At 39.1% G+C, this 19,899-nt stretch overlaps 1 protein-coding gene across 21 annotated transcripts in view; it reads right to left on the bottom strand.

Annotated features, from left to right (window-relative positions):
- Nucleotides 1–585: 585 nt before the first annotated feature.
- Mbd5 (methyl-CpG binding domain protein 5) overlaps nt 586–19,899 on the bottom strand; it is a 368,286-nt gene continuing 348,972 nt past the window's right edge. For all 21 annotated transcript variants that reach the window (XM_076569410.1, XM_076569418.1, XM_076569408.1 and 18 more), the window contains 3 exons: nt 13,920–13,993; nt 3,894–3,969; nt 586–1,194 (listed from right to left, as the gene is read on the bottom strand). In XM_076569410.1, coding sequence (XP_076425525.1) covers nt 1,123–1,194; nt 3,894–3,969; nt 13,920–13,993 — 222 coding nt within the window. In that variant the 3' untranslated portion in view covers nt 586–1,122. The remainder of the gene's footprint in view (nt 1,195–3,893; nt 3,970–13,919; nt 13,994–19,899) is intronic.

The following is a 19,899-nucleotide window of genomic DNA, read 5'->3' as shown; positions in this document are numbered from 1 at the left end:
ATTTGCACAAGACTTGCACGTGATTGACTATATCAGCATTTCATCATGGATGCTGGAGGGACCCATTTGGCCTCACTCTACCCCGAGCGACTATTAGCAGTTCATGGCTGCTGGGGGAGGGCATGTCATTTTCTCTTCTGGTGGATCCACTGGGAAGTTGCCTTGCTCCGGTAAATAACCTCCCACCCATGCTCAGGCAAGAAACTCTACTCAGATTCAGTGCGTCACACACAGGAAGACATGAAAATAGGACGGGGACTCACTGTAAAGGGGGGACGGGATACAAGACGGGGAATGGAGGCAGAGAGAATGACTCAAGTTCATTATACAAATGTCTGAAACTGTAAAACAATAAGATTGTAGCAAATGGTTGAGATTCTGAATTCTTGATTTAGGCCCATGAGCCCTCATCTCTTCAGAAATTTGCAGTTTTCCTAGACACCAAAAACTGAGTCTAGCGGTTCTGTGCAAGGCTCCTGCTAAAGAGACATTATAGATGGCCCCTCGGTGGTGTGCAGTGTATGCCATGACTTCCCTATTACATCATTATGCCTTTTCTCTGCTGTTAAATACAAAACCAGCATCTTTTACATTATCATAGAAAAGCATTTAGGTTGTATTTTTATTTATCACTTTACACTGGTAGTCTCTGGTAGGTGTACTCCATAGAAACCAAAGATTTTTGTACACTATTTCTTTGTACAATAAAAGATAAAGTGTGCATTAAGTATGCTTGTACATGACAATATTGTACAATATTTACATTTCTAATATCGCCATGAAATTCTGTATTTTCTATATACAACACTGAAAATTCTTCAGAAACATTTGGACTATTTCTTATAATCACAATTTTAGCATAATAGAAAACATTTCTCAGCAATCACTTGACCATTTATCACTTGGTTCACACAGGGATTTTGATTGTTTTGTTTTGAACATTCATTTTCTTTCCTGATCACAGCACATCTCCATCACTGCTCCTTCTGGCACCCTGTGATGGTGGTACCTATCTGCCATAGTTTACATTTGGATCTAACGGTGGCCGTATCGATACCTACATACAGATGTATCTGTGCATGCTCCTTTGATAAGCACTGTGTGCCAGTGGAATAGTCTCTGTTATCTGGAGATCTTCCTCCTCTTGGGCTTGGGGGGCCTCATCTGTCTGTCAGCCTGTGGGATTTGATGAACCTGGAAATAAGGTGGGAAAAAAAAAAAAACAACAGGAAGATTGGAACCACAAATACCATCTGACTTCTGACAAAGAAATAGGGCAGAAAACAGTCTGCTCTGTTTTCAATCACTGCTATCCTAAGACACTTTAAAAATTTATGAAGACCTAAATCTGTACACTGTTTCGACAAGGCTTGAGCAATAGTAGAAACTGATAATCGGAGTTGAAGAACTGCCAGCCAGAGATCCCTGGATCAACAGTCTCATTATGTCCTGGAGAGTCAGGGAAATGCATACCAAATATTCATTTGTTCTATTCATCACACCACTTATTTTATAACCACCACAAAGTGTCAAAGATCAGAACATGTACATGTAGTTCAGTCCAAGGACGTTTGTTCATGAGAAGAACTGGTGTGGACAACAGAACACCACTACCATTCATCGGCAGGCCTGAGCTTGTGTAAGTTGGGAAGAAAAGTTAATACAACTCACTGTTATATACTAGCATAGGAACTAGGAGCATTTAATTCTGTGTGCCAAGCTGAAAAAGGATTGATTGGTACCAGGGCATTAGACAGCAGATACATTTTGAGGGACAGGAAGTGAGTCTTACTGATGTCAAAGAATGAAGTAAGACACAGAAGACAGGAGACCTGAAGCTGTGGCCAAAGTAAATGTTTAAAAGTAGCATTGGAAAAAAGCCACTGTAGTATCTGCCAATTCCCAGGGTGTAAATACTTCTACCACAGCCAATTTTAACCTACCAACATAATGTCACAGAACTTAGACTTAGGAAAACAATCAGTTGGGTTAATTATGTGCTTTAAATACAATGTTTAAGGATTAGGAACTAACTCAGCTGTAAGTGTTTGCCAAGCATGCATGAAGCCTTAGATTCAGTTCCCAACACTGATCTAATTATAAAAAGGAAGTTTAGACAACAGCAGAGGCTACTGTCTTTAGTCAAGGGTAAAATTTTTTTTTTGAAAAATAGTATTCAAAACTTAAGATAATGCTCATGAACTTCCAGGACTGCTTCTTTCTCCAGACCCTTTCCACACATGGTTTTAAAACAAGTACAACTGCAATTCACAAACAAGGAGCTATGTAACTGAGGAAAGAGTCTTTATCCACAACAATGTATTAGTAATCTGTAGGTCCAATGTGGCCTGAAAAGGTATGTTACTTAGCTATATAGTGTTTTAATGTTTTGTGTATATACAAGTGCTTTAATATCTTTCAAACAATTGTAAACATGAGACATTTTACTTTTGGGTTCTCATGAAAGTTGAAGACATCTGTCAACTCCAATGCAACTTCCCCCATGGCTCAACTCTCCTGGAGTGTAAAGGGGGAAGTGCTTCTGAAGAACACACTCCACTAATGCATCATTAGTTGCCAATGCCTGATGGCCACAAAGGCCAAATATCCCAAGACAGAGAGTAATGAGATGAAGACCAAACCATTTTTATCTTTTACATCATAAGGTACATTGTATAATGCATTTCCTAACCCACTTGAGTTGAGGAGGTCTGGGCTGACTAAAGCTGTGTTGACAAATCTCTGTGCCCTCTTTCTTCACTATTAAGCAGGATGCAAAGGCTATATGGAACATGGAACATGTCAAGGTCCTAAGGAGTGGTGGGCACTTTACAGAGCATCTAGGATGTGAGTGGCTGAGTGGAGTAGCACCTTCCTCAGAGGGCACCAGAATCAAGTGAGACATGCCCTTTGGTGCTGAAATCCGAAGACTGGGAGTGGTCAGCGGTGTAAGCAGCACATCTCTGTTGGCAATTCTCAATTCTAGAACGGCTGCTGCTCTCCTACCTGATCCTCTTTACTTGTAGACAGTGGACACCTGGTCCTAAAAGATGCTGAGTTGATGGCCACTGGTCTAGATCTCCAAGTTTATCAGGAAACTCAGTGGCACTCTACTGTAGGTTAGATTACCAAATTTTTATGACCCTCACCAATGGCAATGTTTTGTGAACCTCTATGTCACCCATCACTGAGTAGCCACTGGATGGGTTGTTAGAATTCGGATGACCTAAGTTGAAGTGCTGGTAAATTACTTTTCATTACTACATAGCCTGAAATAATTCTTACTTCAAAGAGATTACTAAAATTTGTTTGTGTGTTTATTTAAGTCTGTATGTGAAGGACAGAATGGTTTGTACTTCTCACCTCAAACTCTCCAATGCATAGCTCAACAAAAATGTGAAGAGAAAGCATATTACTTCCTTAATCACAGGAAGTGATAAATTTACAGTTTATACTAACAGAACTTTGCACAAAACATTTTAATTTTAAGATAACAGAAGGAAAATGAGAAATCATTTTGAAATTGACCAAACTTTTTTAATCTCACTTTTTTCCTTGAACATGTGGAGTGGGAGTGAAGTTTGCATTTCTGAATATTTTGGTTACATTGATGGCCACTGCTACTCACAGTCAAATGCAGAAAGCTGTGGTTGGGACCTCACCATATTGCTGCTGACACTTACTGAACCTTTGTAGGACAAGAAATATTACTTATCTCAGAAAAAATAAAGCCATAGCTACTACAGGCTCCCTTTTCTTGAATGCTTTTCTGGTATCAGTTCGGCACTGCTCTGAGAGTTGCTCCATAATGTTCAAGAGAAGCTACCAAAAAAGTGTTCATTCGATTTATTTTCAAAGAAACACAGTATAATGAGAAAAATAAATTAACTTACGGTCCCAGACATTTTGTCCAGTTCACTCATGGCCTCATGAATAGCAGCTTCTAAATGGTTATTTAGCTTTCCACTTCTGGAATTAATGAAAATAACATGCCAGATTAACAAATTAAAGAAACAAAAGGCTTGATTTAATTCCCCAATCAGAAGACAAATATATCAATTCTACCAGAGGAAGCAAATTTAGATTCACATTTGGAAATATTTCAGGCCATAACACATCACTCTGGAGTTCCCACCACTGAACACTAATGATTACGGTAACACCACCTTGAAAAGATGAACACAGGACGCTCACTCCACCATGTGCTTCTTCTGCATTCTGGTGAAGAAGGTTGGGTCAGGGGCTCTTGGCTTTCAAAGCAGCTGCTTCCACCAGAATCCAGCCTGGCCCACAGTGCCTCTTGCCTGGCTGTTCTTCAGCAGGGAAACAGACTGTGGCTAGGACACAGGGACTGAACTGCAGCCTCTGGCCACTAGGGAGCTCCCTCCGCCCTTTCTGGATCATCTCAGCTATGGCGAATTGAGCAAGAAAGCTAAAATCTGATGCACTGTCCAGGTAAGAAATAGCTTATTCCCTTGTCACACTTGAGGCTCAGAGGCCGGTTTCACCACGTTGTTCCTTAAACTGAAATGACTTTCAACAGACACAGAATGACACTCAGGTGCCTGTCTCTCCTCTGACGATTGCTTTCCTGCTCAGCATTCCACTTCGCGTTTTCATGAATAACATACCACACATTTTTTGAAACGGATATGGATGAAGCTGTTGTACCCATTACTACAGTCAAGCAAACTGACATTCTCTACGGCTACACATCCTTTTCACCTATCTTCCTTCCCCTCATCTATATGTATAAATCTATCCCCCTTAATCTTCTGAAAATGCAGGCAACCTATTCCCCCCGGGACATGTGATGGGACAGTGGCTGAGGCAAACTGCTAGAGCAGGTTACCATTAGCATGGCTTGGCAAGAATGAAGTCGTATCTCAGCATCAACATAGAGGTTGGAGATGTGTCCTTTTGGGGGGAAACACACCTTAACTTCAGTGGGATGCCTTTAGATGAAGTCCTCCCCTTTACCAGAGTGTTCCCTAGGTTTTATCCTCAGTGCACAATGGCCAGACAATTCCTGTTTTGTTTTGTTTTTTTTCCTGTGCCTTACAGATGCTCAGTTATCCACCTTTGAGTATTATACTTCTAGGCACACCATGAGTGCTGCATATATTTCCTAAGTGAATTTGTCCAAAGTGAACATAAATGGTCCTATATCTTGGTAAAACAAATGTGTATGTAAGTCAGTTCAACTGACAGAAAAGATTAGCCTACGAACTTTAACCAATTATAAGGATAATACCAACAATTCCCTCCACCTTTTGCTGGTCTTATAATCTATCTATCTATCTATCTATCTATCTATCTATCTATCTATCTATCTATCTATCTATCTATCTATCTATCTATCTCTATACATACATATTTCCCCCAATAATTTAAAAAAAAAGCTAAAAATGCAGAGAAGTTCAGAGAACAAGATAATCCCCACATACCCACTCACCAGAAATGGGTTGTTAATAAATTAAATGTTCCTATGAAGTATTCTTTATCAAAGAGATGAATCTGGTATTTCTACTTGGTGACTAGTCTCAGTCTCACACTCTCTCCCATATGCCTCCCTTGCTTACATTTTATATGATACGCCCATGGACAGAATTGCTTTTGCATTTACACACACACAAAAGCTGTCATGATACACAACTCATCTTTTTCCATTACTATATCATCATCCTCATCCTCATCATTTTGAGGCAGGGTCTTGCCAATGTTGATCAGGCTGGCCTGGAACTCTGAAGCCTCTCCCCCCATGATGGGATAAAGACATGCATCACCATACCAGTATTCCTGTATCATTATTTTGGGGCACCATTCAAGTTGATATAAATTTTTCATTCTTTCTACCCAGGCAGGGCACAGCATTTCCACATATATACTGCCTGCCATTCCAGTTTTCTGGACTCCTCCATCTTGTAGAGTCACTCTGAGTTGTTTTTCCTGTAAGGAGTTTGTAAGTGTGATCATGGGCAGTTTGGAAGAAGCTCAAATCCAGAACTCTGAGGCCATTTTTGTTTGGCTAAGTTTGGGCTAGGACCCCTTTTAAAGGCTATCTGCTGAGAATATTCTCCATGGGCAAACTGCCCAATAATATCACACTTGCTGCAGTGCATTTAATAGGTTTGTCTTTATTTTGTCTTTTGGATTGAGAAACAGGCATTTATATTCTTTCAAAAACTAAAAAAAATTACTTATGCATATGGGTGTTTTGCTTGCAAGTAAGTTTGTACGCCATGTGCATGCCAGGTGTCCACCAACACCAAAAGAAGACATTGGATCCCCTGGGACTAGATTTATAGATGGCTGTTAGCTACTGTGTGAATGCTAGGAATTGAACCTCAGGCCTCTGGAAGAGCAGCCAGTGCTTTTAACCATTTAGCTATCTCTCCTGTTTTTCAGTTTCAAGGATATTTAATTTTTATGTATTTTGATTGTAACATATTATGGAATTAAAATGGACTATACCTAAAAAGTTCTAAATAGCTAAAAAGAAGAAATATTTCATTAAAAAATCCATCATCTACTTGAATCTTTTTTAATTAATTAATTAATTATTTTAAGTCTGATAGTGCACAATCCATGGTGTTGAGGTTAAAGAACAGGTTGTGGGAGTTGGTTCTCTCCAACCATGTGGATCCTAGGGCTGAACTCAGAAAGCACGTTCAGTCACCGAGCTGCCTCGCCAGCCCTCCCATGAATCTTAACAGCAAAAGTACTTTCTATTTACTGAAAGGCTTCTATTTGCAAAGAACTGTGTCAGATCTTTACGTATTATCTCATTTAATCTTAACAGCAATCTCATGAAGTAGGTATTGTGATAACTGTGTGTATGTAATACTTTGTGATTTCTTTAGGTGAAAAGAGTGAAATCAATTATAATTTAGTAATGAAGAAAATGTATATTTAACTATAAATAACTTTTTAAAGTAAGAGTCATGATTTTTTTCCAATAAGGAACACAGTAACATTATGATGAAAGTACAGAAATGATTTAACATTACTTATTGAATACAAAGTTAGAACATTAGGAACTCATTGTTCACCCAATCATTAAAAACTTTGTAAAAATACATGCAATATGAAACGGTTCAGTGGGTAAAGGCACTTGTTATCAAAGCCCGATGACCTGAGTTTGACCCAGAAGGGAAAGGAATGTGTGGAAGAAGAGAAGAACCCGTACAAGCCGTCTTCCGACAGCAACACGTCTGCCACGGCACACGCATGTGCGGCCCCCGCCAGATAAATAAAACAAAACATTCAATGTTAATTTAGAGTGAAGAGCACAAGGTTTCGTTATAATAAACTGAAACAGATACTAGACGGAGAATGACTATTTTTGGGAAGAGAATAAACATCCAGATGTGGAGCATGGGATTGTGTGAAGGCACCATGAGAGTCAAGAGGCAAAGACAGAGCTTTCTAGCTATCACATCCACGGACCAATTTTCACAGGATTTGTGCTGGGGACGAATGAGCTTAAAAGAGGAAGGCAAGGCTCCATGAGTTCTTAAAGGGGACGGTTAATCAAATTTGGGTTTTCCAGTCTTGAGAGCCCTCCTGTGGAGTCTCAGCTAGTATTTTCTATTTCCTGCTGACATTTAATAATAAACATTTTTACTAATGGACACTCTGAACCCTAACTGATTAAGCAGTAGACATTCATATAATCACATTTATAGTCATTAATGGAGATAATTGCCACTTCTCATCTCTTTTGACTATATTGTCATATATTATCTTTATCTTTACTAGTAAAAAAGAAAATAAAAAGGCCAGGTAAAATCTGCGAATGATATAAGATGTAAGTGTGAACTGAGAAATTATGTATGACTTTATAAGATTCACTTTAGAATGTCTGTGACTCATTTCAGGTAGAACATAACAAATTTGCATAAAAACGGAAAGTCAAGAACTCTGTACTCTGAAAATCTAATCCATAAGCAGTATGAAAATTTAAGACAATTAAAAAAGCTAAGTTGAATTTACTCTTTTTATTGTTTAGTAGGAGTTTTGTATATGTATATGATTCATTTTCATCAAATCTACAACCCGATATTTCTCCTCCCCCCTACCACTTCCCCTCCCAACTTCATTTGCTTCTTCCTCCCCCTCCTCCTCCTCCTCCCCCATCCTCCTCTTCTTTTCAACCCACTGAGTCCACTTGGTGCTAGCTGGATGTACATGGGTATAAGACCATTGACTAAAGCATGGTAGGCTCTCTGGCCACAGCCCTGAAGAAAACTGACTCTACCTCCTCCACAGCCCTCAGCTGCCAATAGCTCCTCTGTTAAGGGTAGAGTCCCTCCCCATCCATGCTGGAATTTTGGCTAGCCTGCTTCTGTACATCAGTCACAGCTGCTGTGTGTCTTGCATGCAGCTGGGTCTGGAAAATACTACTTTACTGCAGATGTTCACTACCTCTGGCTCTTAAAAATCTTTTGGTTGTTCCCCATTCTGAGATGAACCCTGAACCTTGGGAGGAAAGGTGTGATGCAACTATCTTATTTAGAACCTAACATTTCACAGTTTCTTATTCTTTACATGCTGACCAGTTGTGGGTCTTTACACTAATCACCATCTACTAAAAAGAAGTTTCTCTGATGAGGGTTGAGAGATATACTACTTTATGGATATAAACATCTTAGGAACAGTTTGATACTATATCCATAATATTATTGGCAGACTAATAGTAGCAGCTTCTCCCCTAGGGCCTGTGACCTAGCCAGCAATGAGTTTTTGACCAGGTTAGTGGTACCGGGCATGCACTCTATCTTGTGGATAAGTTCTTAGATCTAATATTTAAAAAAGTGGTTGGTTGCTCCCTAATACCCATGCCGCTATTGTACTTGTGAGCCAGGATGCTCATTCTTGTAGTTCGCTGGGTTCATAGCTGGATAAGAAAGTGGATTTTTTTTTTCTCCTGGTAGCCTACAAAGCATCTCTATCTAGCACTATGAAAGCTATTCAGTAGGGATGAAACTTGCAAGTTGGTACCAGCTTGATTTCTACATGTTCCATAACTCAGGTATGTGGTGGCATTTCTCAGTTTTAAAGTGAAAATATATTTGGCTTATTTTTTTTTTATCATTTACCACTTTCCAGCTTTACGAGATATCAAGTAATTGTAAGAATTTGTACACATAGAAAGCTGTATCACCTTGTAATTGAAAATAATAATGTATCAAAAAGCTTTGGAATTTTTCTTTTGTAGAACCACTTCTTTAAGCAAAAGATTAACCTAAATTATTAAAATGTTACTACTTCTTATGGTTAGAATGTGATTATTATGTCAATTGAAAGATATTCACTTATGACATGGTAGTTTAAGGTATTAACAATTAAAATGACTACATAAATTTCTAAACATTTACTATAACAACAAGTTTCAACTGGCAAAAATACTGGATAATTTATTTCTTTTACTTTCAACTATATATGCCAGGTACTATGTGTAAGGCTCTCTATATTATTATCTATGTTATAGTAATCCTAAAGTAGAAATTAATATGCACATTTTATATGTTGAATGTAGGCTCAGAGAGATTAAGGAACAGGGATGCAGAGCAGCAAAAAACAGGGTATGAATCCAGGTCAAGAATCAACCTTTTAAATCTCTAAACACTTTTGCTTTTCAGACTTATCCTCTTCTTAGTCTACAACAATACTTAAATCTCTGTCGTCACTGTGGTTTGAACGTAAACTGTTGTACATATGAGAACACTTGGTCCTGTTAACCCTTTAGGAGGTAAGTGGACTCCCGGGACATAGGCCTTGAGGTTTTAAACCTTGCTCCACTCCCTGCTGACTCTCTGCTTCCTGAGTCATGATGCAATGTGACCAGCCAGCTTTTAATTCTTACCACCAAGCCTTACCAGCCTGCAGTCAAGGGTTCCCTACAAGGACGGGTTTGTGTCCTTGTGGAACTGTCAACCAAAATAAACCCTTTCTCCTGTGAATGGCTTTTGTCAGGTATTTTTCTCACAATGAGAAAGTAACTAAAAAAAAAAAAATCTCCTATTGCAGCTCTGGTGAAAGTACTGCTGCTCTTGCACAGGACCCGTGTTCAGCTTTCTGCTGCTGCCAACCACAGGTAACTCCAGTTCTACTGGGTCTGACTCCTTCTTCTGACCATCACAGGCACCAGGCACGTGCATGGTGTACATACAATGCCGGCAACACACACACGCACACGCACACGCACATGCAACACACACACTTACCCCAAACAACAACAACAAACAAACAAAAACAACAAACAAAAAAACCTAAAATAAAACACCCCACCTTCATTGTAGTTTTCCAAGAAAACTTCACAGGAAGAGTACAGAAGATAGTGAACATCTGTGATCTCCCCTCTCTACTTCCTTATTTTATTCCACAACCCATGAGCCCTTTGTGTTGGCATTCTGGCCCACCCCTCGGGGACCCACCCGGTGTCATGATGTGAAGCACCCTTTAAGGAAAAGCCCCTCCCTTCTTCTTCCCCTTCCTCCCTTTCTTGTCACGAAGTGGGCACACCTCTGCTTTCCCTCCCTCTCTCTCCCTCCCTCTCTTTCATAATAAACTCTCCACATGGATGCTGTGTTTGCATGGTATGAGTGACTCTCCACCATGCCACACCACTGCCTCCTGAACTGTATCATTACACTTTATATATCACCAAAGGACTGGAAACCAGCCTTGCTGTGGTCACATGGCCTCCAAATTGCCCAATGCAATGGAGAAGTCTTACTTCTTGTCTCACTGGATCTCTGTTGATGGTTTCAATCATTGTTTTCTTTCTCTTTTTGAGACAGGTTCTCACTGTCTGGTCTGTGCTAGTCTTGAACTCATGGTGATCCTCCTGCCTCAACCACCCAGAGGGCTGTGATTACAGGCGTAAGCCACCATGCCCAGCTTCAGCCTTTGTCTTCTAAGGCCTTCCTCTCTTCCCCTGGTTCTTCTCTTTTTCCCTGGTCATTTGCCCCACCTTCCTCTTTCTGTTCAATGTCTCATTTTCCAGCATTCAGTCCTTAGTGCACTAATCTCCAAGTTGGCAGAGTACTTCTACATGACGGCAACATTTTTACATGTCAAATGCCAGTTTCCCAGTCTCAGACTCATCTGTCAGCTCCCTCCACAACAGACCCAAAGTAGAGCCAACAGTTCCCTCCATATTTCTGTTTTAGTTACTGTTTCCAGTACTTTCCTAATCTCGCAAGCCCAAGTCCTTGATTGCTTTCTTTCCTATTTTGATCATCACCACGTTTTGTTAATTTTACCTCCTAAATATTTCCTGAGCACATGTCTTCTTTTCCAGCTTCATTACTGCTTGGGTCCTTCCTTGGCTACTGGCAAGAACTCCTAGATGATCTTCTACCACTAAGACTGTTTTCTTAAGATTCCTCCTCATATCAAAGTGAAAATCTGACCACCTGGCCCACTTTGGGTACTTCAAATAAAGCAAAGAGCCACTATATTGGCTCCTGCTTATACTTCTGGCCATACACTTAAAATGGTCTATGTGATGCTTTCTCCCAATTCAGTACTGACATTATCTAAATACTGTCCTACCTGAGCCCATTTTGGTAATGAGTAAGCTTTGGCTTAGTTGTCATCTCTAGGAACCATTCTTTTTGTTTTCTTTCTTTCTTCTTTCTCCCTCCTTTTCTCCCTCCCTTCCTTTCCCCCTCCTCCTCTTTCCCCCCACCTTTCACTCTGTCTTTTTGAATCAGGGTTTCTTTACATGGCCTGTCCTGGAACTCACCAGGTAGACCAGGCTGGCCTTGAACTCAAGAGATCCATCTGTCTCTGCCTCCTGAGTACTGGGATTAAAGGTGTGCACCAAGTTGCCCAGCTCTAGGAACCGTTCTTTGTTGAGTTCACTGTTACTTCTCTGTGTTTCTCATATATACTTACATATAATGCTTTCCTTGCTATTTTCACATTTTAATTGTGTGTTTCTGAATCTGTCTCTAAGGAATACAGCACTGTGCCTGGCACAGTTTTTTTTTCCTAAATTAGGAATAAATAAAATTGGGAATAAATGAATAAATAAGTGATTTGGTTCAATATAATTTATCAGTTATGTAACTTTCAACTAATTATTCAGGATATTTGGGTCTGAATGTCCTCATTTGCAAATGGGCTCAATAATTGTGGCTTATCTTGTGACTGGGAGAATAACACAAAAGAAAACAATGTTTGTGTGTAATGTAAAACCCTGCACTGTGTACACAAGGCCAGCCAGTGTGGTTAAGAGAACAATATGATAAATATGGCTGCATCTTACTACTTCTGCTTTGTGTTTTCTTCTTTCTTTTTAATCTGTGTGATAAACTGTATGATTACTTATGATAAAGAGCACTGCTTTAGACAGTCCCATATTAATTGACCACAAACAGTAAACTAGTTCTAAAGAAATAATTTTAAAATTGTGTGTTATGCATTACCTTTCAGAAGCAGTCTAAGTGAAATGTAAGGCATGGGGAGAGATCCAGTTCATCTCAAAGCAGCATTTGCAAGCATGTGGAGAAAGTTATTTACTTCTGTGTCACCAATATATCTTGCAAATAACCCAAGTACATAGTGTGCTTCACAGACAGAAACATTTGGGGTCTTTTAAACAAAAGCATAGGCACCACTGAGCATCCAACGACTCACTATAAATGTGTGACATTGGTATTTCACAATATCCATACTTTTGCTTGCATTAATTTTACTGGTCTTGTCCTACATCCAACCTCTGCAGGAGAAGTGCCACTTGAGAGTAGAGAAACTGGATCTTTTATGGAAGATCTATGACTAACCACGTAAGTGAAGCTGGTGTTTTTAAAAGGATGGTGAGTGGGACTAGTAAGGGGTAGAGCACTTGTGTATTTACAATACTCTGAGCTCTACCCCAGCACCACATAAAATAAAGAAAAAAGAAAAACTCTGATAAAATATCAAAACAAACCAGCAAAGACTAAGCCAATGTCTTAAGGGTGTGTGAAAGGATCATTTCACAAATGAATAAAGATTAATGTGCAATTCTTCTTTTAAAAACATTTACTTAGTGTGCATGCTCATTGTGTGCAGTGCGCCCACTACCATGTGCACATGTGGAGATCAGAGTACAACTCAGAGGAGCTGGTTTTCTTCCTCCACTGTGCCGGTCTAGGGTTCCAGAGACCATCGGGCTCAGGGGCAAGTACCTTTGCTGAGTCAATGATCTTGCCAGCCCTGGCGTATCATATTTGGTTGTTGGAAAATGGGGAACTGAAGAGGTATGTCAACAACATGGTTGAAAAGAATCCTCTGTATCCACATACAGAACTACATTTGTTTCTCTACCTTAATGTGAAACAAGGATCACAATTCATAAAGTACCTTATAAAAATGCTTTGTAATATTACCTGCTTATCTGTATATTTTATTCACCAAAGCAATCCAGGAAAACTTGAATAATAGTGGTTCAAAGTTCAACTTCGTGTTAGATTTCTAAGAGAACTTATATTCAAGTCCCTAACTCTGGTGACACAACAGCAAAGGCCCTGGCATCACTTGACCAGCGGGGGACCTGCCAACGCTTGTCCATGCATATGGCAGGGTGCGCCCCTCTCCAGTGCTTGAACTGCAAGCAACAGACTCACTAAAACTGTAGAGCATATTTCATTGCCATTGAAGAAGTATTAATCACACTTTCTTTCCTGTAAGTTAGGAGGTGACGATGGAGGAAGGAAAGAATGGATGAAGAAGCAAATCCCACATGCCACACACACACACAAATTACATAGAAAATGTCTTTGTGCAATAGATCGTTTGAGGTGTCCATTATGGTCCTCTGATGAGAAATATCAAAGAATAGTACCTGGGTCACAACATGAAACCACTCAGTGAGATGTCCCAGCCCCTGAAGGAAAGACAAAGTGGAAAACCAAAATGCTTACTTTCTGTTCCTTCTCCGGACTCGGCTGTAGGCTTCTAAACCTTCTGTTAGGGTCTTCAACTTCTCGGGCTCCACCTAAGTGAAGGTATGAAGACCAAACCGCATTACCCAGACCTGTAAGTGTTGGACATGCTTTTTATTCTACTTTCTTGCTGGATAGCGAGTGTGGCACTGGGAAGGAGCTCCCCTCCCCCCAGCCATCATATGTCCTGTCCTTGCTTGATTCTGGGCAGATTCTGGGACTTTTAAGTTGAAGCATCAGTGGAATGAAAGGCAGTTTGGCTTTGACATTGCCAGTGTTTTGAAAATAAAAAGGCTGGAATTTAAATAACTTTCCGCACACACAACCATATAGCTCACAAGTCCTGACCCACTTTCTCCACTGCCTTAGGCTCTCAAAGGTAAGAGTGGTGCTCAGGGAAGAGGGGGAGCTGTAGAGTCAACAGGTTGGAATCTTATCTCTTTTTTTTTTAAAAAAACAGGAATTGAGCATTTAAATATTCTTTCTTTAAAAGGTTTTAGATCTTTTTTTTTTTTCTTATTACAGTTGTATGAATGTTCTGCCTGAATGTATATATGTGCACCTTGTGCATGGGTGGTGTTTGTGGATATCAGAAGTGGGCATCAGATCTTCTGGAACTGGAGTTACAGATGGTTATGAGCCACCATGAGGGTGCTGGGAAGTGACCTTGGGTCCTCTGCAAGGACAAATGCTCTTAACTGCTGGGCTACCTCTCCAGTCCCAGACACTTACATTTTCTAGGTCTCATTTTCCCTGTTGATAAAAGGCCAGTAATACGTATCTTGCAGCTCTGTTTTCTGTGATCAGTAGGATGTAAGGCCACATTGTACACAGCCTAGTGAAAAGCAATTATTATGTCGAGTGCATTAGGCACCCCAGAGGTCAGAGAATGAGAAGGGGAGAAGCCATGCCTAGGCCTTGCTGCTGGAGGAAGGAGGGGCCCATACTCTGCAGTTTCTCTCTCCTGCTCTGCCTTCACTGCAAATCTGTGAAGTCCTTTTGCTCCACAGAACTTGGCCACCCACTGGGACTGGGTATTTGCATGCATGGGGTGTGTGCATACCTTCTGCCCCTCTCTCAAGAAAAGCAGAAAAAAAAAAATGAGGGAAATGTGTATGTATCAAAATGCCTTTGGAAATATTTTGCTATTTTTGATGATCTTAAAAAGCTATCCCTTATCTGTATGCTCCTCACTACTAAAGCCACTTTTATATAAAAATTCAGAGTTCAGGAAAAGCTTCATGGATAGGAAGTACTTATCAGCAAAGAAATTAGCTTTTGTCTTTAAATTTTAATGATAGACATGAATGTCATTTATAAATAATTTCTCTGTGACCTCCTCATCAGACTAGCACACACTAAGAATAACAAAGTGTTTCCACTTTCATTTCTGAGAACAGGAATTTCTATCTGTGCAGTCAAGTAACACAAAGGTATTCATTTGTGTAGTTTCCTATTTTGTCTCAAAGAAACCAAGTTTTCTAGGAATATCTGATAGAATATGTGCCAGAACAAACGACATCTTTGTGCCTGCCACACTTCATACAGAGATGTGTCATTCTGTCCAAAAAAAGCCCACGTGAGCTGAATGTATCCACATCTCTAGAATACAGAAGGCTTCTATGTACAGTATCACATTCCATGGTATAGTTCTATTTTGTGTGCACATTCATGAAAGGGACACACAAGATATTATACGTATTACATTTAGGGAACTATAATACATAGTTACACCTTTCTTGTTTTTTGAGATCATGTTTTACTCTACAGTTGTCTCACTGTATAACTCATGCTTAACTTCACTTATTTTTAAATGAACTTCCTGCCAGTAGGAGGGAAGCCCCCCCCCCCTACAGAAAGCTCCGTCTAACCCAGGTCTCCCGTGACAATGAGAGACCTCAGAGTTGTGATGAAGTACAGAATTCAGGTTCACACTGAAACAAAAGATGCAACAATTAGCCTGTTGACCTTAATTTGAAAAACTTGTTAGGATACCTTTAATCCTACCACCTGGGAGGCAGAGGCAGGCAGATCTCTGAGTTCAAGGCCAGCCTGGTCTACATAGGGAGTTCCAGGACAGTCAGGGCTACACAGAGAACACCCTGTCTCCAAACACAACCCCACAAACAAAACAAAACAAACGAACAAAAATTTGATAGGTCAGAATATTTTTAAGTTCTCAATTAATAATTTCAATTAAGTGAAGAATGGGGCGGTAAAAAAATTTGGGCTGTTTTGTGTAAAAAGAACTACTTTATCATTTAATATGATAATCTTACAAACTAATTTTATTTTACATATGAGAGTAATGAGTGTAAATAATATGGCCAGAATTGAACAGTACTGATTCCAGAATATTCAACCTCTTTCCACCATATTAAGTCAATAAAATGAATAAAATCATTTTACAGCTAAGAAAGCCACATCAAAAATACACATACACATATATGAATATATACACACATGTAAATATAATAGACATCATAAAAAGCTAGGCTACTAGGCTATTTAAAATAAAAATATTGTTTACTGACATTTAGTAACATGTCCAAATTTATCTTTGATTAAATATTTTTATTTATTTGTTCATGTGTGTGCATGCATGTGTTGGTGATATGGCTCATGCGTGCAGGTCAGAGGACAACTTGCAGAAGTCAATCCTCTTCTTCCACCATGTGGGTCCCGGGGATTGAACTCAGGTCCTTGGGCTTGGAAGCAAGCATCTTTATCTGTTGTGCTAGGATCAATTTTTAAATCCATGCCTGGATGATTTTCCAGTGGTCTTTAATTTTCTGAGTTTATTACTGACCATAGTCTCTTCATTTAAATCTGCTTCTGAAGCTCTAAGATACAGTCATACTGAGCTACATTATTCATAGATGGTTCAGTGGCCTGGAGTAATGAGAGTAGTTTCTGAAACTAAACAAAAGGAAGGTACACACTATTGCATTTCTGTGATAAAACCATATGTGTGTGTGTGTGTGTATATATATCTCCAGGAAAATGTTTATTTAATATGTGTATGATATATATCATATATATGATCATGTATCATTGCTTCTGAGGGAAGATATTGGTATATTTACAAAATATTAAAAAACTCTTTAAAAGTACTCTTACAGATGGTATCAGAGAGGAACAAAATATATTCAAATTCTCATCAAATGAAAATCACGCTTAATGATTTAATTAAGACTTCCTTATAAATTAGTTAACATATAAATAAAAAACAGGGAAATCAAGCATATAAATGTAACATTACAAATATTAAACACACACAAATATTTTTATAAAACTTATACTGGAGAAGCATGTTATTTAAAGATACTTAATACTTTACCTATAATAGATTCTTATATACTTACAAGTCAGGTTATTCCTAGCTTGGTGAGAAACTGGTAGAAGACTTTATCATTTTATCTTTGGTCATAATCTCATAGTTTCATTCTAGTAATAATGCTGCCACTAGTAAGGGCCATCATTACATAACCCTTCATACATGTTTAACAATGATAAAAAGCAATTCTCATCAAATTTCCAATGCAATTCTTTACAGAAATTGAAAAATAATCTTAACATTCGCATGGAAGAACAAAGGATCCTGGATAGCTAAATATACACCTGAACTAAAACACAAACCAAAAAAATCTCTGCTGAAGATGTTCTCATTGCTGAAAGCCACACTAACCAAAACATATTGCACTGGTGCGAAACCTGACACACTATGAAGGGACTCAATTAGAGGATAAAAAGATGTAAGTCCAAGCCACCTGAATTTTGTCAAAGATGACAAAAACACGCATCGGGGGAAAGACAGCATCTTCAGCAAATGGTGTTGGGGAAACTGGATACCTACATGTACAAAAATGAAACTTTATCCTTCTCTCTCAACCTGCACACAAATCAACTACAAATGAACCAACATTTCAATGTTAGAACTGAAACTCTAGAAATTCTGGAAGCAAGAGTAGAGAGAACAGGCTCAGGTAAGGACTTTCTGAATAGGACTCTGGCCACCCAGGAAATAGGACTGCAGTGGTTTGAATGAGTATGGCTCCCATAGGCTAATGTATTTGAAAGCTTGCTCCCTAGTTGGTGGAACTGATTGGGAGGGATTAGGAGGCATGCCCTTGTTGGAGGAGGTGTGTCACTGTAGGCTTCAAAAGACTCTTTCGCTTTGTGGATATGGATCAAGATGTGAGCTCTAAGCTGTTCTTTTCCTCTGCCATCATGGACTCTAACCCCCTGAAACCATAAGCCAAATCAAATGCTTTCTGTTATAAGTTGCCTTGGTCACGTTGCTTTATCACAGTAATAGTAATTAATAGTGACAGTAATAGTAACTAAGACAAGGAAGGACCAGCAAGTGGCATTGCATGAATTGTTCTGTCCTATAAAGGAAAATAATAGACTGAAGAGGCATTCCACAGAATGGGAAAAATTGTTTACTAGCTATGTATCTGACAGAGGATTAGTGTCTAGAATGTGCAAAGAACTAAAAAAACAAAATACCAGAAAAACAAACAACTCCTTTAAAAATTGGGCCATGGAACTGAACAGAGTTCTTAGAAGATGAAATAAAAATGATCAGAAAATTTTTTAATTGTTCATGATCCTTAACTACCATGGAAAGGTGAATTAAAACTACTTTGAGATTTTATCTTACACTAGTCAGAATGGCTAAGTTTAAGAAAATAAAGCCAACAAATGTTGGCAAGAATGTGGGAATGGGAACCTTCATTCATTTTTTGTTGGGAGTACAAGCTGGTACAGCCACTATGGAAATCTGTGTGGTAGTTCTTCAAAACAAACTAGAAATAGATTTCCTCTATGTCTCAACTATATCACTTCAACACAGTCCAAGAGAAGAATTCTAAGTGCTTATGAGAAAACTTCAAGAAACCCAGACAAGAGTCTCATGATCTCGGTTTCTTCAAAACATGGAATTGTTCTTGGAATGTTTTCATGCCCCTCCCAGTGTAGCAGATAGGACCGAGTTGACTTCAGCTGTTGTTATTCATATTCCCCTATCGAAAAAACACATTTTCGTCATGTGTGGCTTGCCTTTGTGATTGTACGATTTCTCATGTGACTCCTTTTACCCCTCAGAGTATAAATTGTCTGGTGCTCTGAATAAAGTTGGCTAGTGCATGAGACTTTAGTCCCCCTCATTTATCAGCTCCATCCTCACATGTCCCACCACCTTTAGAGTGATAAACATACCATGACTGGGCATGCAGATTCAAAAGAATCTACAACTACAGAGACTCATGTTCCTCCACTTTTATAGCTTCTCTCCTCACAATAGTTAGGACATGGAAGCAGTGTAGATGTCCATCATCTGATGAACGGATAATAAAAGTATGGTACTTGTATGCAACGAAATTTTATTCAGTTGTAAAGAAAAAAGAAATCATGAGATTTGCAGGTTAATGTAGGGAACTGGAAAATATACTGAGGAAGCTCAGACTCAGGAAGAGAAATCTTGTATGTTTTCATTCATAGCATTGAATCTTTAGATTTGTGTGTTTAAACTGGAATATAATCTAGGGAACTAGAAAATCTAAGATGATTAGTGGAAGGGGAAAGAAAGATTTTAAGGATGAGGGGTAGTGGAACACAGGTGACATGAGGAATCAAGGGGAAAAATAGGGATGGAGGTTTAATAGAGGAATGGGAGAGGAAAACAAAGTGTGTGTGTGGGGAGGGTAGAAGATAGATAACCAACACTGAAGTTGTTTGAAAAAAACATAAAAACCTACTATTAAATTAAGCTTCATATATACATATATTCATAGAAAGACATTTAATTGGGATTACTCTGCAAGCAGGATAATGCTCCTCCCAGAAGCCATAGACGGTCAAACAAAAAGCCCTTTGCCAGGTGTTGCATACTTCCTTTCCAGTTATTGGTCAGCGGTATCCTGGAGATTCCAAGAACAATATAGGATATTGCATG

The sequence above is a fragment of the Peromyscus maniculatus genome, chromosome 4, assembly GCF_049852395.1.
Source record: "Peromyscus maniculatus bairdii isolate BWxNUB_F1_BW_parent chromosome 4, HU_Pman_BW_mat_3.1, whole genome shotgun sequence".
NCBI classification, from domain to species: domain Eukaryota; kingdom Metazoa; phylum Chordata; class Mammalia; order Rodentia; family Cricetidae; genus Peromyscus; species Peromyscus maniculatus.
This window is presented reverse-complemented; position numbering and strand designations above follow the sequence as displayed.